This window comes from Fusarium fujikuroi, chromosome FFUJ_chr02 (genome assembly GCF_900079805.1).
Source record: "Fusarium fujikuroi IMI 58289 draft genome, chromosome FFUJ_chr02".
In the NCBI taxonomy this organism is placed as follows: Eukaryota; Fungi; Ascomycota; class Sordariomycetes; order Hypocreales; family Nectriaceae; genus Fusarium; species Fusarium fujikuroi.
Genome location: NC_036623.1, coordinates 796,957 through 821,987, shown reverse-complemented (window position 1 = coordinate 821,987; position 25,031 = coordinate 796,957). Strand labels below are relative to the sequence as shown.

Sequence of the window (25,031 nt, the reverse complement as noted above, 5' to 3'; positions counted from 1 at the left end):
AGAAAGCTTTGTCGAACGGGGGCATCGTTGAATGGAAAAAGGGGGGGTATGAAAAGGAGGAATGTTTGTGTCTAACAGATCTTGCTCGCAACGCCGTGCCCATAAGGTAAGCAAAAAAAGCAGCGAGCTCTTTTCTTCTTTTATTTATGTTTATTCCCTCATTATGTTGTCTATGACTTTGTGAAGAACCAACTGGCACGCTTGCTGCTGCTACCGCTGCTGGTGTTGCCTTCGCTCTGGCCCTGAAGGTTCTGAATCGTGGGAATGCTGGGGGCGTCGTTGCCGCCGCCGCCTCCTCGAAGAGGCTTGGCGATCCTGCTGCCGGCGTTGGCAAAGCTAAAGCCACCAGGCGAGTTAAGACCGCGAGTGCTGCCGGCCTTGGCCAGCTCGAGTCGCTCCTTGACAGCGGCAAGCTGAACCTCGAACCTGGGTGGTTTGTTAGTTGAGTTCATCAGAAAAGGGGTGCTATTCAGGGGTACATACTTGTGGTTCGCAGCGGCCATCTTCTCCTGACTATCCTGTAGCAGGCTCTCCAGGCTCTGGATACGCTCGTTTCGTGCAATCAGCTTGCGCTCAGCGATAGCAACCTCCTTCTTGAGAGCAGAGTTCTGCTCGACCAGCTGGCGCTGGACCTGGGTGAGTTGCTCCAGGTTTCTCTCGAGGAAGGCCATCTTCTTCTGTTGCGCCCTGTTGTTGGACGATCGGAGAACGTTGTTATATTGCTCTCGAGTCTCATCAAGGGAAATCTCGAGCTCGACAACACGCTCACATCGGTTTTGAAGGTCACGCATGAGACTCTTCTTCATGACGTCAAACTCGGCGATCTGTTGCTGGATCGTCTTGCCGTTAGCCATTGGCGCAGTGGCGCCCGCCTTGACACGTTGTTGAAGATCCTCAATAAGGGTCTTCATTCTTGTGTTCTCAGCAGCCTTCTGGGCAATGTCCTCCTTCAACTCTTCGACAAACTGCGACTGAGCAGTCTGGCGGTTCGCAAAAGCGTTCTCAAGTCGGGCCTTGACCTCCTCGATATCTTCAGGGCCCAAGTTACGGGTAAGAATCTCCTCGTACTCGGCCTGGACAGCCTCAAGGCGGGCTTCAAGTTCTTGCCTCCTCCTTGAGTCGGACTCGCTTGAGGAAGTGCTGTACATGGAAAGCTCTGCTTGTCGAACAATGCCCTGGGTCTCCACCAATCGAGCCTTGAGCGCCTTAAACTCATCAGGTGCGATGTTGTCGCCAGTCGCGCTGAGATCATGAAGCGAGTCGACCTTCTCGATCGTCTCAGCGATATGTCGCTCATTCTCGCTAAATACATCGCCACCCAAATCGAAGCCAGCCATCATCTTGGCCATCTTCTCGGCCTTCCTCTTCTCCTTCTCGTCGAGAGCGGCACCGCTCTCCTTGGCGCTCATCTTGACATCGAGAAGCTGCTGCTTCACCTCGTCGAGTTCGGTGGTGAGCTCCGAGTTAGCCTCCTTCAAAGCGTCCATTGTGATCTGAGCTTCCTTGCTCTCGAATGTGAGCCTCTCCAGTTGCATCTTGAATTCGTTAACCTCGGTTGTAAGCTTCTCGTTCTCCTTGCCGACTTTGCTGTCGTGATCCTTGAGGTAGGCCAGCTCCTCCTTGGTCTCTCGCAGCTGCTTCTCGGCCGACGCAGCTTGAGACTCCTTCTCCGAGATCTGGTCCTGCAGTTCGTTCTCTCGTCGTAGAAACTCCTCCCTCTCGTCCTTGTCAAGCGGTAAGCTGGGAGTGCCAGCTCGTTCGGATATCGCAGGTGTTTCTGATCGGCTGTCTGATATTAATGAAGGAGTAGATGGCCGTGTCGATGTCCTGGCATCAGCCTTGGTCCTAGCAACGGCATCGGTAGTCAAAGGTGTGGCCCATCTCTCCTTGGGGACGGCTTCACCAGCACGCCACATCTGGATCTCGCCCTCGAGGGAGGAGATGTAGCTCTCAAAGTTCGTAACCTGTCCTTGCGCTTTCTTGAGGAGGGATTTGAGTTCGGCGGGACTCAGCTCGGCGTTGACCTTGGCCTTGTTCTTGATCGACTTGGCTCGCATACCGAATCTTAGTGTACCCAATGTTTCGGCATCGTTGTAACTACTGGGCGAACAGTTGATGATAAGGGTTGTCCGACTGTTACCACCGAGAGACTCTTGCAAGATACGGGTCAACTTGGAGTCTCGGTAAGGAATATGTGAGGATTTGCCATCGGTCAAGGCATTGATGACCATTCCCAGGGCACTCAAACTCTTGTTGATCTTTTTGGCTTCCTCCAGAGTCTGTCCACTGGCACCAGTCTTGCCAACCTTTTCACTACCAGCCAAATCGACAAGGAACAGCTGTCCGCTTTTTGCTGAGCCGGTTTCGACATTCTTCTGTGTGATGGTGATGACAAAGATGGAGTGGGATCGTGAGGACTCCTGATTCATGTTTGTGGCGGCGACAGCTCGGGCGTTTCCTCCTCTCCTCATGACCTCGTAAACTTCTTGGACACTTGAGACGTAGATTTCCAAAAGACCCTTGACATAGACACCTCGGTTCTTCTCTTCGTGGACGGGCAGGTTGTCGTTCTGCGGTGCAAGCAGATCTCGAATCCTCTCCATGTAGATTTCCATATAACTGACGCGGACCGTGTACTCGATGGTGCCGGGACTGGACATGATGCTGGCAAAGATCTGCTCGACGATACGGGGAATAATACCTCGACCCTCATCGTCGTCGATGTTGGTGCCCATCATGGTATAAGACTTACCGGCACCGGTCTGGCCGTAGGCGAAGACGGTTCCGTTGTATCCATTGAGAATATCGTCGACGGTAGATCGGATCGAAAAGTCGAAAATGTCTTGTTGTTTACATCCCATATCAAAGACTCGGTCAAAGGTGAAGCTACCCTGCGCCTCCTTGGACTGCCGAACATGTTAGCTGTGAGGTCTCACCGTATATTGCCGTGAACAGTAACGCAACGCAAAGCAACGCAAATGGCAAAACATACGGCGACGGTACAGGTATCCTCGCCATCGAAGGATACGATGGGCTTTCCGCCTGACTCAAGCTCGACCTTGTTCTGAGGTCGAAACCTGGCCACGACCTTGATACTATTTGCGGACGACATGTTGAACGCAGGCTGTGTGTCACGCAACAAACGTTATCATCGGCCGCGGTGCTGTCGTCCCGAGAGAAGGGGAAAAAAGTCGGGCTCGATCGTTGGTTGCTCTGAAGCGAACCTTCAGGGGGGTGTTGAGGGGGGTCGCAGAAGATGCGGGCCGCAAGATTGTTGCAATGAGCCACAAAATGGCGGCGAGAGGGGGGAACGACTGGACCTCAAACAAAGAGAGAGGAGACGAGGATAAGATAATAAAGGGAGATGGCTCTAAACAAAGGCCGAGTCGCGGATGCAGATCAAGGCAGAGCCAAGATACAAGCAGGGTTTCGTGATTCGCTGGCAGGGCGTACGGTTGTATATAGAATAATATGCACGATAATGTTGTTTAGGTGCGGTTTGACGTGCGATCAGCAATAAAAAGTATCGACGACAACAACAAATGAATGCCAACCTAACGGCCCAGGTGTGTTGTTGGCAACCAGAGGCGGTGGGCATTTGTTGGAGAACGGGGTCTGAAAGGTGATAGGTCAGACACAGAGAGACGCGCGCCAAGAGGGGCCGAGACGGGGACTCACCTCAAGTGTGAGGGCCGCTCCAGGGGGGTAGGTGTCCTATAATTTAGGGGACTCTTTAGAGGTTTTGGTTTTTTTTACCCCTTGGAGATTAGGCCTCCCGGAGGGATTGTGCCCAGAAAGAGCGTTGAACTTTGAAGCTGTAGGCCAGATTTTTGGCCATGTTTCACTTGACGGCGCAATTTGGAGATTTGCCGGTGTCTTTGGCTCACTGTCATCAGGTATCGGGTTGTTGCGTCGAGGGGTTCATCATGGTGCTGTCAGTAGGTAGTCAACACACTACCTAATATGGCAAATGGCCTAATCATTAGCCTCAAGCATTCAATATGAAGTGCATTAAATTGTATTAAATTATCCGCTCATGGCAGCGAGTGCTTTACAAAGGGAGGATATTAATTTCATGCAACGGGAACACGCATTTTTAGGCGTTCTTTGGCCAAGTGTCACATGAAACCAAACGATAAGAGAGTCATTAAACATGTCACCATTCCTGACAACCAAGGACACACAATGCACCCCCACCATTTGACACATGCGGCTTCATTAGCGAGCCTAAGGCAGGGTAGATGGTACACTTCGCTGAGAGTCATTCTCGGGCAATAAACAAAGGCGCTACAAGAAACATTGAACTCCTTCTTCATGATGAACCCTCGTGATATCATAAGCTAATGTTCCCGGGGCCTCCTGGACGCTTGCAACGCCTCGAATGCAGTTTAGTCAGTTAAAACTCCTCACACCCCAAAACGCCATGTACATAAAATGCGTTGCAGCTTTGGGCTGCAGAGCACTTGCATTGTTTGAGCAACCTGATCTGTCACCTTGCTGGACAGGTCGACGTTGGCATACCGTTCTCTGTCCTTTTGGAGTTTGGCCGTTCAGTCTTCCCAGCTCTTCTCCACCGTCTCTCTGACACGCTTGGTATATTCCTTTCGGTTGTCCTTGTATAGGTTGGAAGCTTCGACATTAGCAGGTGAACCGGTGTTGGGATCGTTGAGTAAACTGTTGAAAGATCAGCGTACGCCTTTAATCGGCTACTATTTATGCTGCCCACCTTTGAATGCTGGTCAAGACAGCGGCGACATCATACGTAGGGCTCCATCGGTTTTGCAGAATGTCGAGGCAGAGTTCTCCGGTGGCGTAGACGTTGGGGTGGAACATCTGGCTGATGAACTTGACTTGGGGAGGCTTGTTGGGATATTGCTCTTCGAACTGCATCACAAGTCGAAAGGTGCCATCTTCAAAGGGAGTGTCGGCGGGGCCGATGATGACGGCGTTCCTACAAGACGTATGATGAGTATTTGTGTTCAAGATCGGCGATGTCGGCGAGGGCGTACGAACCAGGTCATGACATTATCTGGTACAGGTGAAGCAGAGACGCCAGCGGGAGGATCGGTCTGCATGCGCTATCGTGGGAGAGTCAGTGAGGTTTGATCTGGAGCTGATCGTCAAAAATTGCGAACCTTGAAGTCTCGCATGAGACGGCGACGAGCAGCGGTAGACATGATAGCGACTGGGTCCGAAGGCGAGAACGGATGTTAGGATAGAAGCTGAATGATGTTGAAAGAGAGAAATCGTAGCGTGAATGCTGTGCCTGAGGAATATTTCTATCAAGCGAAATGATTTGCATGCACGATTCACTGTCTCAAGATTTGGCGGTGCAAGATGATGAGCGGAGATGGAGATTGGTCATGGACAGGCTGGTCGATGATTCGGATTCCACAGCGGAGGAGTTGGGTGATGCACTCTACCAATCAAGCATGCTTATCGGCCTGGCCTATCAATGCACGGTGAGCGGTCCACTTAGTAACGTTTGGCTCACCTTCTCACCGAGAAAGCCACACGTGACCCGGCCGAGCCGCAATAACTTCGAGGCATCCTCGGAGCCTGCAAAGATTTGAAAGGTGTTTGGTTTGCTTCATAAGCATCGAATCCGCTTTCTACTATAGGTAGTCTTAATGAGGACCTTCTCTTGGACAAAGGTTATCCATAATTGTATGCTGACTAGGGGAGGGAAGAAAACTCAGGACCTTGATCCTAAATGATAAAAAGATTTAGGTAACTTGGTATGAATATAGCCCAGGTTTATGATACATTTTGCTGAGTTTATTTTGACATCCTATACGAAAGGCCCGATGCTTTCTTGCTCCCTGAGGGTTGACTGTCAAAATGCTTATTTTACATCCCCCACTACCCGGAGCTTTCACATGGTCGCGGGGGACGAAGGCCGCTCTGGCAACTAGACCATGGGATTTCGGAACCGACAACTAATTCCGATGAAGGAGAAGCTATCAAATTGAAATGGATTACACGATAATGATATAGGCAGCGGTGGAAAGAGTCCGTCCCCAGGTCTAACAAAAAGGTACTTCGGACTGTAAGCCAATGTCACCGCTTAACTTGTACCCCAGACTCGACGTCACCTGTAAAACTCCCCCGGATTTGTAGCTCTCGGCACGGGAGAGCTTGTGGCCGCCACCTCGGGCCCTCCCCCGCTGAAAGCCGAAGAGGACCGAAGCGGATGTATATTGCCATATTACTACGATACCCGAGGTCGTCTTCTCTTACTTATTCCTTCAGTCCATTCCCTTCCTCTTCTTTCCCTCCGTTCTGCCTATCCTGTTACGTCTTGATACCCCCTTATACACATCAAAATGTCTCCTGCTCAACTAAGATCCGCTGGCCGGCTGGCTCAGCTTGCCGGACATGTGAATGGCGCGCGACAGTTCTCTACACGGCCTGCTCTGCGCAAGGAGATCCAGGACGCCTATATCCTGAGCGCCGCCCGAACTCCTACAGCAAAGGTACAGTGTCCTTTAATTCGACTGATGCTTGTACCGACTTATTAACATATTCCTAGTTCAATGGCTCGTTCCTGTCAGTATCGGCTCCTAAGCTCGGCGCTGTCGCTATCAAGTCGGCCCTGGAAAAGTCAAAGGTCCCCGTCGAGAAGATCACCGATGTATACATGGGCAATGTGCTTCAGGGTTCCGTTGGTCAAGCGCCTGCTCGACAAGCCGCCATCTTCGCCGGTCTGCCCAAGGAGATCGAGGCTACCACTATTAACAAGGTCTGCGCCTCTGGACTCAAGGCCGTCGCTCTGGCTGCTCAGAACATTCAGCTGGGTCTCTCTGAGGCTCAGATCGCCGGTGGAATGGAGAACATGTCACAGGTCCCATACTACGTGCCCCGCGCCAGTGGTCTTCCCGCCTTTGGCCATGTTAAGATGGAGGATGGTCTTATTAAGGACGGTCTGACTGATGTCTACGACCAATTCCACATGGGCAACTGCGCTGAGAACACTGTCAAGAACTACAAGATTACCCGAGAGCAGCAGGACGAGTACGCTATCCAGTCATACCGCAATGCGCAAAAGGCTTGGGCCGACAAGGCCTTTGCTGACGAGATCGCCCCCGTCACCGTCAAGTCACGAAAGGGCGAGACTGTTATCGACACCGACGAGGGATTCAACGAGGTCAAGTTCGACAAGATCCCTACCCTGAAGCCTGCTTTCGTTCGTGACGGAAGCGGCACTGTCACCGCCGCCAACTCATCGACTCTTAACGATGGTGCTAGTGCTCTTGTTCTGGGCAGCAAGGCCATTGCCCAACAGTACGGCTCTGGCTCCCGTGTCTTGGCCAAGATCTGCGGTTACGCTGATGCTGCCACTTCTCCCATTGACTTCCCTATCGCTCCCGCCAAGGCTGTCCCCATTGCTCTCGAGCGTGCCGGTATCACCAAGGACCAGGTTGCCATCTGGGAGTTTAACGAGGCTTTCGCCAGTGTGATCCTGGCCAACTCTAAGATTCTGGGTCTTGAGGGGGCCAAGGTTAACCCTCTGGGTGGTGCTATCTCACTGGGCCATGCTCTTGGCAGCTCTGGTTCACGAATCTTGACAACCCTGCTACATCAGCTTAAGCCTGGTGAGTATGGAGTTGCTGCTATTTGCAACGGCGGTGGTGCTGCGACTGCACTGGTTGTCCAGCGTGTTGAGTCTGTGTAAAAAGGTTTATGAGTTATAACGATAGAATATTTATGATTGATAGTAGAGGAACAAAGTAAAATAAAATAAAAATTGAATAATAGTAAGGAAGGTTATTTCAGTGCAGCTTGTGTTTTTGCCTGCTATGGGTATGCCATTACTTCTGAGGACCAACTCCTGAGCAGTTGTCATGATCTCTCAATGCAGGGTAGCATGACGAGCACCCGCGATTCCATATTGCTCATAAGCTGTCATGATGAGCCGTCATCTCACATAAAATAGTACTTTATTCCACTGGCAAGATGTAAACCATACCTCTGCTAGGCCTCAGTTCATTGGTTAGCAATGAGACTATTTTAGTTGGGGAGTGTATGAAGAACAATGGGAGATGTTCTTGCTGTTCCTTTCACAGATACTGAGACAGTGGAGCCGTACTATTTTCCACTCTCTCACTGACCTCACTCACCTTAAAGCTTAGCTTAACATCATCTCTCAACTCAATCCTTACCCTTTCTTCTCTCCCCTCGGTCGCCGCCATCAATCGCGATGCCTCTAGTCCTCGACTTTCTCACCCAGATCCGCACTTTCATCCGCACTCAGAATGGCGACGAGCTTCGCGCCTGGCTCCAGGTAGAGCCCAATTCTCCTCAGCAATATCACAACCTTGCATCTGAGCTTCGCTCTCAATTCCGCCAACAAGGCCTCGACAACATCGTTGAAAGGACATTACCTCAGGAAGATGATGTCCCAGAAGGTCAGGCTACCGTGTGGCCGGGCTTTGTGGCCTTTATGAAGGACTACATGGCCTTTTGGCGCGACGTCAATTACGATGATTTACTGGGCGCGCATCAATTGCTTAGCGGCCTTGTCAAGTATGATATCAAATATCGGATGAATTATGGTCATGAGAGCTAATATTTGAAACTATAGCTCTTGCGCAACTGCTTTTGCTCATCCTACCTACGGCGCCATGCTACTCAAGACGAGCATGTCCCTCTCAGAGACGCTGGCTCGTCTCACAATGTCTTTGAACAAACGCCCTGATTTAGCGCGTCGCCTACGTGCTGTAGACGAGGACAAAAGCATTGCCGAGTCTTCAGCAGAAATCATTCAGAAGATCTTCACAACATGCCTCACAGATCGATCCAGCGGTCGTTATTCGAAACCAGAGGGCAAAAAGGTTGGCGTTTACATGTTTGCCAATCTGGTCCTCAAGCTTCTGTTTGCAGTATGTAACAACTCAATACGCTATAAGATATATCGCTGACCAGATAAAAGTGCCGAAGAACACATCTCGCCAAAATGATCTTTGTCAACATTTCTACCATCTCTCCGCCACTATCTCTCTACCCAGCTGCCCAGCGCGTTACGTTCCTCTACTACCTAGGTCGCTTCAACTTCTCAAACAACCACTACCTCCGGGCTGCGCTGTGCCTTGAGGGAGCATACCTTCAGACCCCTTCGCAGCTGGTCTCCCACCGGACCAACATTCTCACATATCTTATCCCCTGCAATATCCTTCTTGGACGCTTTCCATCACAATTATTGCTTCAGCGCCCAGAATGTCAGACTCTGGCGCCTGTTTTCTTTCCCATTTGCCAGGCTATCAGATCTGGCAACTTCATCCAATTTCAGCAGCATCTTGCGCAACACGAGACATGGCTCTTTGAGAAGGGCTTGCTATTAACCCTCGGTAACCGACTAAGACCTCTGCTCTGGCGCTCACTAAGCAGAAAGACTTTTCTCCTCACATACGTCCCGCCAACCGATGCATCATCCCGAAAAGCCGCGACACTTGACCTTGCAGACCTTCACACGCTCGCGGTGTACCTTCAACACCGCCTTGAAGGTTGGCTCCCTGCAGGACCAAGCTCACTTGGTCGTTCTCAAAGCGTCAACCCACTCCTTATGAAAGCCCTCGAGAACAATGCTCAAAATCCCGAAGCCACATCTACACTAGCTCCGCCACCCGGAGGACCCAAATCTCTCCGGCCAAATGAGGGTATGATCTGGGGCAACGCAGAGGTCACATTCGAGGACGTGGAGATGACTGTCGCAACGCTTGTTCAGCAGGGCTTGATGCATGGGTTTATCGCTCATGGGCAAGGACGATTTGCTATTATCGGCGCCAAAGCCAAGGGCAGCCCTGTGCTTGCTGGCTGGCCCAACGTCTGGCAAATAAACCGAGAAAGGAGATATGAAGACTACGATCCTGATGAGGTACCTGGCTGGGTCAAGGAGTAAAAAGGCAAGGAGAGATGGGCGGTCGAGCTAGATCGCCTAGCTTGGATACTTAGATCATAACTCATCTTGATGGCGTTTGTATAATATCATTTCCTGTATGATACCCAGGGGATAGTAAGATTAGAGTATGGCTATAATATGAGGATGTACTTGTGGCAATCAAAACGACCAGACACATATTTCTTTTCCAGTAGCTGCGTGCGATAACGCTCATCACACCCATTAAATATGTCTAATCAAAAAAGTGTTTTTATATAATAATAAGCCGAGATGGCCGAGCATCATCCCATCGACTAAACCACACCATCTCCTGCTTTTTTCAACAACCGTACAAGAAGTTTCCCCCTCCTAAACTCTCTGATTCATGTGTGCATACGTCGTTAATCGCGAGAATAAACTTAAAACCATCGCTTGTTTTCTCCAAACATCCAAAAAGTCTCCAATGTGTGCAAAAAAGGGTATATCGACCGTGAAACGAAGCGTTGAAACTTGTATATAATGCCCACGAGCCCACAAGAGCCCAGACAAGGAACTCTTGAAGAATATTGTACCCGGGGCGGGTATTAGCAGCTAGACTTCCCAAGAGCCACAAGACTCCTGAGTAACCTAGTAATAAGACAATAGACACTATCGCCGATAGGTAGTTGGCTTGATAATATATGTAAAGTACCAGTAATAAAGGAATGTCGTAGAAAATAATTTCTGTGAATAGAATGCCAGCTGCGTCAAGACAGTGGTAAGTGGTCGTCAAAGGATATAGAAATTAGAAGAAACAAGCGGCGGCGATGAATGCGACGACAAGGCCAGCGACAGCAGTGTTGCCTTGGTGGCGACCTGCCTCGCTTTCCTTGGATTGAGTGGGAGCCGCTCCAGAGTCGACCTCAGTGGCCGCAGCGGTCTCCTCGGACTCGGAGGAGGTGTAGGTAGAGGTTCCGTTCTCACGGAAGATACCAGGCTTGACAGTAGGGTAGATCTTCTTGGTGCTCTTGTGCTTGGTGGTCTTGGAAGTAGCAGTGGTGAAGATGGTTGAGGTAGGCTCCTCGGAGGAAGTCTCGGAAGAAGTCTCTTGCTCGGTGGTGCTGCTGGACTCAGCAGAAGAGGTAGTCTCAACACTGGTAGTGCTGGTGGAGGTTGAGGAAGTGGTGGTGGGGAGGGCCGAAGTAGTGGGCTCAGCGGTAGTCGAAGGCTCCTCGGTGGTAGAGACAACGGGTTCCTTAGAAGTAGTAACCTTGGCCTGGGTTGTTGTAGAGGGCTCAGCCTCGGCGGTAGAAGACTCGGTTTCTTCATCATCGTCATCACCGCCGGATGAGCCTTTGCCAGAAGAGAAGGCAACGATCTGAGCAGTGCTACCCTTCTGCACGGTAACGACACAGAAGGCAGCGCCACCAGCACCCTTAGCGGAAAGGCTGCTGCCAACGTTGCCCTCACCGTTGGCAGGGTCGATCTTGCAAGGAAGGCCATTGCAACCGCCGTCGGGGCACTGAATTTCAACACCGAAGTCGGGCAGCTTGCTCTTCAGAGCCGAGTCCTCCCAGATAGGGTTCCAACCAATCTTGACAAAGGTCTGGCCGTTGGCCTCAGTGTTAGCACCGGCAACGTAGGGGCTCCAGTTACCAATGGGCTCAGACTCGGTACCCCAGATGCAGCCCTCCTCACCAGTGCCAGGGGGGTTGATGTAGAAGCTGTATGATCGTTAGAGATCTTCGATGATCAACAAGACTTAGATGACTTACTGAGCAGCGGTGGAGCACCAGTATGAAGATCCGGGAACAGCCAGAGTTGCGCTAGAAGTGACAAGAGTAGGGATAAGCATAGCCTCGTTACCAGGCAGGACAGTCTGGCACCAAGACATCTTGGAACCACACTTGTTGACAGCCTCAATGGAGCCAGTGCCAGAAACACAGTTGGGCTTGCCCTCGAAAGGCTTCTCAATTTCACCGTTCTTGTTACAGAAGAGACCCCCGTTCTGAAGAGTGTTAGCTGCGTGCACCGAAGTTACTAGATAACACAGGTCAGGCGTACCATTGAAGCGGGATACTCATAAGTGGAATCCGGATCCCATTGGTTCATAACCATACCGGGCTTGCAGGCAAAAGGGCAGTAAGATCCAGGCTTGCACTCCTGATCGGGGCTCATAGCCCAACCGGCGTTCTTCGCATCGGGAGTGACGGCGACCATGTTGGGGTCATCGGTAGGGAACTGGCATTGTCCACCACGCTTCTCAAGAGTCGAAGATTGGACGGGAAGATGTTGTCGCAAGTGCTCAAAACCATTGTGACGGTGACCATGTTGCTTGCCAGCGACCATTGACGGCGCAGACAAGGCGCCCAGAAGGGCAGCCGAAAGGTTGATGAGTCTCATTGAGATTGTCGTCGATGAATACGAGTCGATTTCGTTTCGGTAAATTCCAGAACGGTTGTTCTTATTTTATATGCGCGAATACCTCCAGTCCTTCAACTATTGTCACGAACGAGACATATATCCTGACAGGCGTTTGAGTAAAAAAAGAGTGTAATTGTCGTCGAGCAACAGAACGAGTGATGCAGCTGACGAGGAAAAGTCGATGAACTCGCGGACCAGCGACAGAAACGTTTTAACAAAACAAGGAAACAAAAAAGAACGAGTGACAGGCAAGGAAGCAAGGACATGAATATTAAGAGATCGACAGGTCCACGAGATGGATATGGATCCCCAGGAAATGAGCCATGGGCAGAAGCGCGGACACCAGCGCAGTCACCCACAACAAGGAGATTGAGCCGTAGGCGAGGGCCTCGTCTGAGTGGGCTCGTGGTCAGGCCCCATGCTGAGCCATGGCCTCACGGTACCTGCATGGAAGTGAGAGACCTTGTTCCTGTGTGGATGCCCTCCTGTGATGGGGGGGTCGAGTAATGTAACCGTCTCCAATCAGGCGTCGGCATGTCTGACCCCTGGCCTCGATCTAGCCAATCCTGTTGAGACGGTGCCTGGTTCGAGTTCTTGGCTCAGGGGATGACGCTCGGAGCAGATTAGAGTCAACCATATCATGTCAAGGTGATGCTTAATTGTGCAGCTGTCGATGCCAAAGAGGGACGACTCTGCGGCCCATGGTACCAGCATGTTCGGAACGAGGGCCGGATGGGGCAACGGCATCGTTTTCCACCAAGGCTCGCTGTAAGAGAGATCCTGGGGTTCAGGGCATTCAGGTCATCTAACCACCATTGTCTCGGTTCTGTTTCTCGTTCAGATTCAGATTTTGATTCTGGATTGTCTCGTCCCTGATTTTAGGAACTGGAGTCTGTGTCGTTGCACTCTCGACACGCTACCCCTGGACGTTTTTCTGTGGCTTGCGACAGAGGCTCACATTGGCCCGTTGGCTCTTAAAGCCCCTGACGAGTGGTTTTTCCCGCAACCTTTGTAACCATGGTTCCTGGGCCAATATGTCTTTGGTTAGCGTTCAAGCAGTCCCCAGACGGCTCGGAGCCACAACTGATAGCCTACTCAACGCGTGCTGTGCCACTCACAATTGGCCAGGGAGACGCGCTTGAGTGCTGAATTCTGGAGGACGAGTCAGCTCTCCTCGTCAAAATAAGATTGATGGCAGCAGTCACCTTCCAAAGAGGGGTCAGTAATTTCACTGTTTATTAGTGTATTCGGTTGAAGATCGACGTCATGCTCCCCTGTTTAGTGTGAATGGTCGGTGGAATAAAGTTGACAATATCCGTACGAGAAACCACAAGTTTCGGGATAATATAAACACGTTTGGCGCCATCTCGATATTTATGAGCCGCTTATACGAGCAGTATAAGTTAGGCTGAAGATGTCGTGAATCAGAATGACAGGACGAGATCGAGACAGTCGCACTCACACGTGACTCAACAGCTTCCTTCCTTCAGCGTGGAGGTTGACTCGATAGGTGCTACATGTCTTACAAGTAAAGACTCTCGCATGAAATCTCTTCCGTTTCGAATGTCGGTGTGATTCAAACTGAAAACTGTCTTGGAAATTCTCAATCCCTTTTCCTTTTCCTTTCCCTTCAGCTGAACGAGACATTCAAAGAGGGGCACTCTACGATACGAACCACCGATATCGCATCACTGAGGATCCGAATGTCGCTTAAAATCGCTAAACATTCCTAGGATTCATAGCATCCGGGGACTGATCAATGCATATTATCCATGTAATGCGATAAGGACAAGCGATTCATGCTCGCCTCCATCCTGCCAGTGGGAATGGACAAGTTGAAGGGGTGCAGGAGGACAATATGCCACGACCGCCCCTATCCATTCTGCCAACTTCTGATGAAGCTGAGATACTGAGATCTGTGGCAATGGAATGTCTCGGTAGTTTAGCAGTATAAATCAAGCATAGCTTTTTATACTATGATTCAATTGGAATCTGAACCATACCAAGCCATTACTTGTGACAACTCGTTGATGAATGAAAGGATGGCTGAGATTGAAGCAAAAAGACACGATGCTCCAGGGTAAATCTAGGTTTTACGATCGAATCAATCAGATCGTGGTCGGTAGTTGACGGTTTCAGAACTAGGTGTTTTCGCCCGTGGATAAAGGGCAGGTGATTTTATTAAGCCGTGTCTCGTCTCAACTCAAACAATAAACACTCAATAGTTATGACGAGCACCAAGCGGGAGTGGCGCACGGCATAAGAGAACAAAGGGGATGATGACCTGCATGGCGCTGAAGCCACAATGATGAAAAGGTTTCAAGTTTCAAAACTATTGGAGTTTGTCTGTGACGTCTTGATTACATATCGAAGATCTACGAAACATGTAGCTAAAACGTCCAATATAATTGACTTTACACCAATAAAGTTGGTGTTGATTTGTTCCTGTTCCCCTAAACGATATGCTGACAGTGCTGGAATATGTAAGAACCACAAACCAAAGAAAGATAAGCGAAATGTTTACAAACAGTGGAGATGTTTCCTCTCATTCTAGACAAGAAACAAAACATCTCTAAATCGGCTGTGCTTACACACGTAGCCCATAATAGAGGCTGATAATAATTATAACACAGAAAACCCCAATTTATTCCTCACTCAACCTGGGGAAACCTGGCCAACAAACCTAACAAAACCATTTCATTCGACACTTTCACCGGATCATTCAGTCTCCGTGAGAATTAAAATGCCGTTGGTGCTGACAGGAATCCATCCCTCATCGCAGAAGCGCTTACTCGATTATTTTTGGAGGGGAAAGGGAGGGGGTCGGCGATTACTGCGCGTTGGCGTCGCTTGCACAGCCCACGAACCCTCGAAATAGCGGCAAACCACCAATCAGCGACACTCGCTCAGCACCAAGGCCGCTAGGATGAGGCTGGTAAACAAGACGGATATGCCATCTTCCGTAGGATGTTGACTATTTTTGACTTGACTGTGCTGTGCTGTGCAGAGCCTCTGAGGCTGTCTTGTTCCTGGCCTGGGCCTTGGTCTGACAGCTCAGCACAGCTCAGCATCGTGAGTCTTGTGCCTGGGTTCATGTGGTTATTTGGAGATGAGAATATGGGTATAAGAAGATGGTGGTGTCCGGTCGAGTTTGGAGATATCATTCATAGCATCACTCAAGCATTACAAGTCTTACATTCACAACAGTCTCATCATCTCGTCTCATCTCATCTCACTCACTTTCCTCTTCAAACTCTATACTTCAACATCTCAACATCCTTCACAATGAAGTTCACCACTGCTCTCGTCTCTGCCGTCCTGGCCTTCACCTCCTTCGCCGAGGCAGCTCCTCGCAACACCCGCCGAGGAGACTCTAGCAAGCCTCTCAGTCTGACTGCCCAGCTTCGACTTGCTGATACGTAAGCAGCCCCCAAATATGATGACTTGGCTAAGACCACATGACTAACATATCTTCAGTGCCGCTGACCGCTTTGCTCTCCTCCCCGAGGACGATGACTTTGTCTTTGACTTCAACAAGAAGCAGGATAACCCTGGAAAGGGCGGCGAGCTCATCGCTGCTAACCGTGCCAACTTCCCTGCTCTTGTTGGCACTGGTGCTGGTATGGCCTTTGGCAGAATCGATCGTGAGTTTCTCTTATGTCATCTCGATACAACAACACTAACATGTTATCAGCCTGTGGCATGAACACTCTTCACGTTCACCCTCGCTCCGCCGAACTCCAAGTCGTCACCTCCGGCCGTCTCATCACCGAGATGGTCCCTGAGAACGGCGTCCTCGACAAGGATGGCAAGCGTCGTGTTATCCGCACCGAGCTTACAGCCAACATGATGACTCCCTTCTACCAAGGCTCTATCCACACTCAGTTCAACCCCGACTGCGAACCCGCTACCTTCATCGCCACCTTTGCTACTGAGGACTTTGGCACTGGTCAGATCGCTGATGAGCTTGTGTCTCTGAGCGACGATGTCATAGCTGCCACATTTGGCCAGAGCATCGCCGGTGAGGATATCGACAAGGTCCGCCAGGCTGTTCCTAAGAGCATTGCTCTGGGTGTTGACAAGTGCCTCGAGACCTGCGGCCTCAAGAAGCGATCCATCTAAGATGGATTCTTCCTTATCTTTCTTTCTTTCTTTCTTTCTTCAAGTCATAGCATGGAATGAGCATGTGAGCGATGTTTCTTCCCCTGGCGTTATTCTTGAGTTCAGTAGCATAGACGGCAATACCCTAGCTCTACGCAGTAGACATTGATAGGACCCGGCATTTTGTTTGTTCATAGATAGCATTTGGTACATATTATACAAGTCTCTCTTTCATTTAGTTTCCATACATCGTGATACAAATCCTCCACCATTCTCTTGACTTCACCCCCCTACAGACCCTTTTCGCGATGACCAACGACCTTGGCGAAAGAGTCAAAGGACATAGTCATCGAGTGCCGTCCCGCAGTCTTGCTTCTTAAATGGTTATCATAGTCCAGCATCTCCTTGTACGGGACCTTGGCAATAATCTCAACAACTCTAGCTGAAGACTTCTTACCACGTAAAGAAGTGATAGAATCATACGGATCAGGAGGGGTGTAAATCTTGGACACATCAATATGATCCTCTCCAGTCGACTCAGCAGATCGATCGTTGACCTCAAGAACCTGACCACCAGCACCAGCAGTGACATCATGCTGTATGGTGCCGGCTACAACCTCTGGACATGTAATGGTAACATGCATGATAGGTTCAAGAATGCCGATCTTCTCTTTCTCGAAAGCATCGCGAAGAGCAGCCTGGACGGCAGTCCTAGCGGCAGTGCTGAAATGTCCTCCCGTGGGAGTTTCACAGGCGCCGGGTTCTGTGTCCAGTGTGATGGTAACGTGACACCCGTGAATGGGCGCTGCACGACGAGGGCCCCTCGCCAGACCTGCGATAGCTCCGTTGAGAAGCTGTGCCCTCGCCTCTTCTGGGTCAAAGTCGAGAGTGCTAGTCTCATCTGTCAAGGGAATAGCGACGTGGTATATGTTACCGTCTCGCTCGACACAAGACTCTAATAAAGTGTCGTGATGATGGTCTTCAAGCGGCGAGAGGACAACGGTGCAGGAGGCTTTACCGGGTTTGCCGGCAACGGGACGGTCAAAGACTGTGTGTTGCGGCCGTGTAGGCTCTGTGACGCATTCCTTGTAGTCAACTTCGATAGGACCGAAGTCGGCATCGATCTTGTACTTTTGCTTCATGTTGTATAGCGACACATCGAGATGAAGCTTTCCCATACCCTGAATTGTGAACTGCTCTGTTTTGGGATCTCGGCTGTACCGTAGACTTGGATCTTCTCGTGTAGTGTTTTCTAAAGCGATTTGGAGTTGTTGAGCAGCAACGTTACCGTATGGTTCAACTTGAAGGAACGCCACGGGCGGTGGGATCTCGGGAGGTCGAATCTTGACATGGCGGAAGTTCTCAGGAATGGGCTTGTTGGCATTCATCGTAACAAGCGTATCACCCGTACGGGCTTTCTTCAGTCCTCTCAAAGCTCCAATCTGCCCGACACCAAGCGACTGAATATCCTGTGTCTTGTTGGCAGCGATTTGAAGAATGCCCATGGGCTTTTCGTGTGTTAGAATGTTGGTGTTGAAACTTGATGCGTTTCTGGTAAGAGTGCCGTGATAGACTCGCACGAAGCTGATGACACCCTCCTTGGGATGATTGAAGACCTTGAAGACCGAAGAAATAGACGCAACCTGATTCCTCGCGGACTTGGGGCTGTTTTCGAGAACTTCTGTCAAGCGATGCTTTGCTGAACCGACTCGGACTTCTGCTGATGGACGTTCGTCTGGGCTTGGTAGATAATCTGTGATAGCGTCCATCAGTGGCTCAACACCGATATGCCGGAAACTTGAGCCAGCGAATACTGGAATGACCCGACCATCGCCGCTTCTGATAACTCGTCGAATAGCCTCTTTTATCAAAGCACCATCGATGTTTTCGTTCTCAGCCAGAAACTCATCCATGATAGCCTCATCAAAATCCGCAAGTCCCTCAACCAAAGCCTGTCTCGCAGTCTCAATTTCGGGTAAAAGATCTTTGTTTGAGCTTAAGAGTTTCTCCTTCAGCTCCTCAGTGTTATATCGCTTCTTTTCACGTTCTGACTTCCATCGGTATCCGACTCTGTTGACAATATCAATAACACCAACAAAGTCCTCCTTCTCCCACCAAGGGATCTGGCAGACAAGCGGCCATCCCTTCAGACGCGTGCCAATCTCAAGCACGGCTTTTTTGAACGAAGCACCCTCTCGATCCAGTTTGTTGCAGTACACTATACGGGGGACTTTGAACTCATGAGCAGATCCCCAGACTCTTTCTGTGTGAGCTTCAACGCCTTTGACTGAGTCGATGATACAGACTGCGCCATCGAGAATGGGGAGACAACGGTCAACTTCGAAACGAAAGTCTTGATGGCCGGGAGTGTCGATGAGGTTGATTGTCTTTGCGTGTTCTCCTGGTGCGAGTGCTTGGTGTCTGGGCCAGTGGAATGTGATGGCTGCTGATTGAATGGTGATGCCCCTTTCTCGCTCCAAGTCGAGGAAGTCAGTCACTGTATTTCCAGAGTCGACGTCTACATTTTGTTAGTGTATTTGGTCAGTGAGTCTGAGATATAGATTTGCGTACCTCCAACACGTTGCGTGACACCACTATAATAGAGCATTCGCTCCGTAGTAGTAGTTTTACCCTGTGAAATATAAGACCAAGTCATTTTGCGGTCTCCGAATTCTTACTTACAGCATCAACATGAGCTATAATACCAATATTTCGAATGTTGTGTAGTTGAGTATCATGATGAGCCTGATGTATAGCTCTACGGCTCAAATTCATGAGCTCTTTGTTGCGCCATTGACGGGCAAGACAACGGCCCGAGCCTTTTACAGCCGGGCCATTCCGTAACAATGACAGAATAATCATTCCAACCTCGGAAATAAACCAAGATTTGAATGCTTCATCTCAGTGTCTCTCTCTCTCTCTCTCTCTCTCTTCTTCGTCTTTTGAGGTTGATTTTGAGCTTTCTCTGCTGTTTTTGGAAACGCTTTGATGTCATTCGCCAAAACCAAGCTTCAACTCCACTACCAACTCCTGATCATCAGCCTCTGCATTCTCATTGGTTGAACCCCCGTAAAAGAATTCCAAGACCCCCTCAAGGCCCCAAAACTTGAAGCTTAGGTTGGTCCCGTTCTGGGGGGCTTTGAGGCGTAGCCTGTCGTTAGCTTCAAACTGGGGGCTACCTACGTAATCTTGCTCCTTGTGCTTTTCACCTCCCGTCTCCGTCCGTCTTCGTCACCTTGCAACACTTACATACGCCTCCCATCACAATTCGTCTGCCTTTTGACGCGACTGCCCTTAAACTGCTGCCTACGCGATACTTTTCAGTATTAAACTCGATTCTACCTCGATTCTCTACGGCGCAGTCCTCAAATCCATCCTAAATCAATCATCATGGAGCTCTCTGACATCTTGTGAGTACCTAGCTAGCTACGTTGCACTATAGTATCTTTACCAGAATAAGTCGCTAACCATCGCCTTCAACTGTAGCCGCATTGTCAACTTGGCTGTTGGTGTTATCACCGTCCTCGGTGGTATCGCGTCCATCTTCCATCTCGGCCTGTACGTACAAACCAATCTGCGCCGACACCTCGACAGCACGAATACTGACAATGGCTTTGTAGTCAACCGATTGTTGTCGGCGCTTACATGATCGTCTTTGGTCTCGTCATTGCTCTGCTCGGTACGTTGCGACACTGACCGAACCTCCCATGCGCCAAGCCTAACAGATCGCAGAGTTTCAGATCCCTCCCCAAGTCTCCCGACATGCCTCATTCATGTTCTCTTTCATCGGCCGTGGTGTCTGTAAGTAATACCTAGGACAAGCCCACTCTGGTACACCACTGACACTCCCAAGTCTACGTCTTCATTGGCTGCCTTCTGTTGGGCAACTTCATCCTCAGCAAGATTGCTGGTAGCATCATCGGTATTGTCGGTCTCGGCTACATCGCCCTCGAGTTCATCCCCTCCATCGAGCCCCCCAGCAACATGCGCGAAGCCGAAGATGCCGGCTGGGGCGCCGAGCAGGTCTAGAATGCCGACGCCAACCAACCGGGATCAACCCCCGCGGTTGCCTCTTCAAACACAGGCGCATAAGCTTCCGCGACGACCATTCGATCATAATACGAATGACAGCGTGAACGCGCAACAAACGCGGTGAACCAGGACGTATAGGATGAATTACTTGAAAAATCAAAGCGGCAAGAGGGGGAGTAGAAAGGGCTGTATTTCTATGAATTGGAGACGGGAGGAGAGAATGAAGAGAAGAGTGGCTCGTTTCAATGGGATTGCAGACGAGGTTCACGAGAATCAGTGAATAACGATTTGAAGAGATGAACCATTAGCAAAGAGACATTATTATAAGGACGTCGGGATCGAATATTCTATTGTCTAGTATACTTGATGCTTCCTCATGCCATGAAATCAAACGCCATTATTTCAACATCAACAAGATACTATTTCATGCTTCTTACGTCCTTGGACTTCTCAGGAAGCTAACCACACCACTGCAGTATCCAACCAGTCCGTCCAACCGGTTGCACTCCTTCTCTTGATATGACTTCCACTCGCTCAACGCCGCCAACAGATCCTGGTTCTCCATCACCAGATCAAAGTGTAATCGCAGAAACACGGTCATCCACGCCTGAGTAAGCTCATAGTCTCGACGAGTCTTGAGATGAGCGGTCAAAGCGCGGATAAAGTGTAACAGTTCATTCGAGTCCTCATCGCCATCGCCGATAGAAAGCGAGCGAAGTTCGAGATCTGCGCTTGAAGGGGAGAGGGACTTGAGATGCTCAATGAATTCATCATCTGTGATGCGTTAGTATACATAAATTGTAATGTGGGAGAAATGCGACTTACAACTTCCGGTCTCTGCTCCAGCACGGAGCTTGGTGCTGAGAACCTCCTCAAAACGAGTCTTCTCGACTCTTGTGATGCGAGAGCTGCTCTCTGCCTCACTCTCACCCTGGAGCTTAGAAGCCATAGGGTTCTCCTTTCCTGTCGTCGAAGGCAAGAAGAAGGGTGCCTTCTCAGGGGCCTTGGGGGCCTCGGTGGGCTTATTTCGCTCCTTGATAAGATCCAGGTGCAGCAATGTTTGCCAACGGCTCTTGGGAACTAATGACAACGTTGTGAGCTCAGAGCTGAGCTGTTCAATTGTTGGTGCCACCACAGTGTCCTCGTCCTCAGTTTGCTCCTCCTCAAACGCACCCTCCAGCATACCATGGCTGTTCTCGCCGGATACTGTAGGAGCAGAGACTTGACCAATCTCCTTCTCGGAAATTTGGCGTGTGGGAACATGCTTGAACAGGGCTTTGTTGGTCCAGAGCGTTACTCCCAACTCGTTCTCGATTGTTGCAGCCAGGTATTCGCCAGTAACAGACATTGCCAGTGCTTTACAAGGCTTCTCGAGTCTAATAGCATCGATCAAGTGACTCGTGGGAAGATCCCATACACGAATGACAGAATCTTGGGAAGCAGCGATGATCCATCGTCCATCGTTAGAGAAGCAGAAATCGTTGATAGCACCTTGAGGTCCCCAGAACTCACGAATAGTTCTCTTTGTCTCCATATCCACCACTCGAATTGACAGATCGTCGCATGAGAAAGCAAGGAGATTGCTCGCGGGGTGGTATCTGCATCCGGTTGGGAATGTCATGGGTGCCCAGTCAATCTGCTCTAATAGGTTTCCAGTCAAGAAGTCCCAGAATTTGATCTTGCCATCCAGAGAGCAAGACACCACGTTCTTGTTCATGGAATCGACAACAAGGCCAGTAATACGCTTAGTATGCTTCCCGGTACCAACGGGGAACTGGCGAGTAGCCTCGGCATGCATTTGTACGATATCGTCCGCCTGCCGTAGTTGCTGCATCTTGAGCTGACGAGCTTGACCCGGTGTCAATCTTGAAGGGAATCGTTGGCGATGGTTTCCTGACTGAAGGTTGTACATATCAATACCACCAGATTCAGCACCAACAAGCGCAAAGGTACCGCAGGGGCTGATAGCAACGGTAGAAACGTTGGTCTCATCTCCGGTAGGGAAAGCCCATCTACCAGCTCGCTTTCGGCCCCAGAACCATGTCCTGGCATAAGGATCGTTCTTGTGAGCGGTGACGACACTCTCCCAACCAGTCATACCACTGACCTCAGCATCCTGGGCCTTCTTCCTGTCTCGAGACTTTTGCCATATAGGCTGGTTGCCGGGCATAGCACCAATGCCACCATCTCGGTTCAATGAGGATGCCATACAAGTAATCTCAGGGGCCTTGAGGTCCTCCAGGGTTGTTGTAGGTCCATGTGATAGAGCGTTTGTGGCTAGAATGCCAATCTTCTTGGCCTTCTTGCGAATGTTACCCTGACTCAACTCTGTGCTCTGACCATCACGGCGCAGACTCCATCCCCAGAGGCTTCGATCTTGTCCACCACTGAGCAACCACTTGTTGCCGGCATCGGCACCCTCAAAGTCGGTAGGAAGGAATTCGAGGCAGTTGACAGGACCAGCATGGCCGCTGCGTGAGTGGAGAATCCGAGGGATAGGAGAGAAAGGTGTCTCATCGAAGATCCAGGACTTGAGAGAGTTATCGCGACCGCTGGTCACCACCACTGGTTGTCCAGGGAGAAACTCAATCTTGCTAATCCCACCACGGACAAGCGGTCCATCGTAAGAAGGAGGGTTATGAGCGCTTCGCAAGACACCCATAACACGACCACCACCATTCAAATCCCAAAATGTGACATCTCCAGTAGCAGCTGTCGCCGTAGCCATAACGCCATCCTTTCGTCCATCATTACCCGCTCCCATACCATCAGTCCGGAAAGAAATTGAGTTGACCTGTGCCTCTGAGCTTCCAGCCTCGATGCGAAGAGTGACCTTATCGGTTAGAACATTTGTGATGATGAGAGTTCCTTCAGAATAGGCGATAGCCAGAAGAGACAGAGCAGGGCTAGGTTCTAGGCATGTTACAGAGCCGCAATCGGGAGCCGGAGGAAGAATAGTGTAAATGAGCTTGCCGGTGCTGACGTTCCAGATCTCGACCCAGCCATCTTTGCGACCCACGAAAATCTTGTTGAGAAAGGTTGGCATAGAAACAATGCCGCCAGTTATTTCGTTGCCGCGGTTGTTAGCAGGTGTAGTGTGAATAGTGGTGTAGTGCTCCAGGGTGGCCGTCTTGAAAACCTCGATTCGCGTAGTAGCAGCGACGATAGTCCATATTCCAAGGATAAGAATTTGCTTGACAGGCTCGTTGAGGTCTGAGGGCAGCGCAAGCTCATCGACCTTCTTGCCCCTCTGGAACACCCAGATACCCTGAGATTCGCCCTTATTTGATCCGCCCCATGCCGCGAAAATCTTTTCCTTCCAGGCGAGAGTCGCGGTGATGTCGGCGGGGGTTTGTGGGCGAGTGATGAAGACGAGGTTCAATCCGCGACGAAGGTCGTAAGTCTGAATAGATCGGCCAACTGAGGTTGAGATTTGAAAGGTAGTCTTTCCGAGAGGGATCGATGTGAAGGGGACACTCGTAGGTGATACTAGACCGACAGTCTGAAGCGTAGCAATTAGCTATTGGAGCACAACTCTCAGTCGAATGGACATACACGGAAGGGCGCAAAGATTCTCGAAGAGTCTGATGCAGCTTTTGAAGCATTGGCGGGCGCCGCGGTCTTCTGGCGCTTGACCACGGGGTGGTCAGCATCCTTATGAGGCATTGTAATTATGTGAGATGCAGCGCCTGGTACAAGTAGCGACAGAGGTTACTTCCCAAAGATGCCCGCTTGCGCTCTGCGGTTGAGGCTGCTCTACGTGATACTGCAGCCATGTCCAAAAATTTACAATTTTTGGCGGTGAAGTGGGGCAGTATTTTCAGTGTGTGGTTGAAGTAATTATTCTAGGTTGTTACTGGATGTTGATTTTAGCTTTTAGACTTTCTGCAAGTCCTTGAATTACGAAAAACACCTCTAAATATCTGATTGGACCTTTGAAGCTATCAGAGCTCGGTTCATGCAACTTCGTGGCCTTCCTAGACAGCTGGAAAGTCATGTTTCATCACGGATCACAGTGTACGATTGATTTTGTCATCTGCCTGCCGACGAACAACGAAGCATGGCCAACTGATTTGCAGATAATCTTGGCACTAGCCCTCTTGCATACAGCGCGGGTAAGCCAAGGCGCATAGGACACCACTAGCGGGGAGATGGCTGGCCTGGAATTCCGGGGATAGCATCTGGCTTTTGAGGTGTCATCCATCATCATCCGAAGGGAACTGGTATGAAGGCGCCAGACCATCATGATCTTAGCCAGGGGAAATCTGGCAGTCTGGTCCCTTTGAATCGGAACTCTCGTGCCTAGTTGCACAAATAAGGCTGCAAAGTTTTCCCAAGTACGCCCCAATTACGACTCGGCGTAACCGACGTAATACGCAGGAGTTGATCCAATATTCACAGGACAAGCAGACAAGATTCTGGATCATCATGGATGTTGGGTGACACGACGCCAAGAATATTGGGGTTTGTTCAAAAAAGGGAGGAGGAATTTGGTCGTGTGCCTCACTGCCTTGGTACTCTTATGTGAGCGGCGAGCAAGGGATGACAAATGGCCAAGCTTGAAGCTGAGTGCATGCGTTAGTTAGTTGAGTTGATGAGGAAACAATCATGCGCATCT

At 50.2% G+C, this 25,031-nt stretch overlaps 9 protein-coding genes; 4 read left to right on the top strand and 5 right to left on the bottom strand.

The window, feature by feature from the left end:
• Positions 1 to 170: 170 nt before the first annotated feature.
• Positions 171 to 3,112, bottom strand: FFUJ_05032 (related to kinesin; the record flags this gene model as incomplete). XM_023571611.1 has 3 exons in its annotated part: positions 171 to 426; positions 484 to 2,906; positions 2,993 to 3,112. The coding sequence occupies 3 exons, from the start codon at positions 3,110 to 3,112 to the stop codon at positions 171 to 173; spliced, it is 2,799 nt and encodes a 932-aa protein (XP_023425888.1).
• A 1,438-nt stretch (positions 3,113 to 4,550) lies between these two features.
• FFUJ_05033 (ubiquitin-conjugating enzyme E2-17 kDa; ubiquitin-protein ligase 2) lies at positions 4,551 to 5,177 on the bottom strand (the record flags this gene model as incomplete). XM_023571610.1 has 4 exons in its annotated part: positions 4,551 to 4,674; positions 4,727 to 4,951; positions 5,014 to 5,078; positions 5,136 to 5,177. The coding sequence occupies 4 exons, from the start codon at positions 5,175 to 5,177 to the stop codon at positions 4,551 to 4,553; spliced, it is 456 nt and encodes a 151-aa protein (XP_023425887.1).
• A 1,149-nt stretch (positions 5,178 to 6,326) lies between these two features.
• Positions 6,327 to 7,675, top strand: FFUJ_05034 (probable acetoacetyl-CoA thiolase; the record flags this gene model as incomplete). XM_023571609.1 has 2 exons in its annotated part: positions 6,327 to 6,476; positions 6,533 to 7,675. 2 exons carry the CDS (start codon positions 6,327 to 6,329, stop codon positions 7,673 to 7,675), a joined length of 1,293 nt encoding a protein of 430 aa, XP_023425886.1.
• Positions 7,676 to 8,200: 525 nt separating this feature from the next.
• FFUJ_05035 (related to CSN12-signalosome component) lies at positions 8,201 to 9,898 on the top strand (the record flags this gene model as incomplete). XM_023571608.1 has 3 exons in its annotated part: positions 8,201 to 8,526; positions 8,585 to 8,882; positions 8,933 to 9,898. The coding sequence occupies 3 exons, from the start codon at positions 8,201 to 8,203 to the stop codon at positions 9,896 to 9,898; spliced, it is 1,590 nt and encodes a 529-aa protein (XP_023425885.1).
• A 763-nt stretch (positions 9,899 to 10,661) lies between these two features.
• FFUJ_05036 (related to Uth1p, Nca3p, YIL123w and Sun4p) lies at positions 10,662 to 12,259 on the bottom strand (the record flags this gene model as incomplete). XM_023571606.1 has 3 exons in its annotated part: positions 10,662 to 11,580; positions 11,632 to 11,864; positions 11,921 to 12,259. The coding sequence occupies 3 exons, from the start codon at positions 12,257 to 12,259 to the stop codon at positions 10,662 to 10,664; spliced, it is 1,491 nt and encodes a 496-aa protein (XP_023425884.1).
• A 3,306-nt stretch (positions 12,260 to 15,565) lies between these two features.
• Positions 15,566 to 16,402, top strand: FFUJ_05037 (related to spherulin 1A precursor; the record flags this gene model as incomplete). XM_023571605.1 has 3 exons in its annotated part: positions 15,566 to 15,699; positions 15,758 to 15,924; positions 15,975 to 16,402. 3 exons carry the CDS (start codon positions 15,566 to 15,568, stop codon positions 16,400 to 16,402), a joined length of 729 nt encoding a protein of 242 aa, XP_023425883.1.
• A 269-nt stretch (positions 16,403 to 16,671) lies between these two features.
• On the bottom strand, positions 16,672 to 19,156 carry FFUJ_05038 (related to elongation factor G; the record flags this gene model as incomplete). XM_023571604.1 has 3 exons in its annotated part: positions 16,672 to 18,899; positions 18,953 to 19,013; positions 19,064 to 19,156. 3 exons carry the CDS (start codon positions 19,154 to 19,156, stop codon positions 16,672 to 16,674), a joined length of 2,382 nt encoding a protein of 793 aa, XP_023425882.1.
• A 615-nt stretch (positions 19,157 to 19,771) lies between these two features.
• Positions 19,772 to 20,410, top strand: FFUJ_05039 (probable TVP15 Tlg2-Vesicle Protein; the record flags this gene model as incomplete). XM_023571603.1 has 5 exons in its annotated part: positions 19,772 to 19,791; positions 19,868 to 19,939; positions 20,002 to 20,060; positions 20,114 to 20,182; positions 20,235 to 20,410. The coding sequence occupies 5 exons, from the start codon at positions 19,772 to 19,774 to the stop codon at positions 20,408 to 20,410; spliced, it is 396 nt and encodes a 131-aa protein (XP_023427148.1).
• A 436-nt stretch (positions 20,411 to 20,846) lies between these two features.
• Positions 20,847 to 24,079, bottom strand: FFUJ_05040 (related to U3 snoRNP protein; the record flags this gene model as incomplete). XM_023571602.1 has 3 exons in its annotated part: positions 20,847 to 21,187; positions 21,239 to 23,915; positions 23,969 to 24,079. 3 exons carry the CDS (start codon positions 24,077 to 24,079, stop codon positions 20,847 to 20,849), a joined length of 3,129 nt encoding a protein of 1,042 aa, XP_023425881.1.
• Between the last annotated feature and the right edge of the window lie 952 nt (positions 24,080 to 25,031).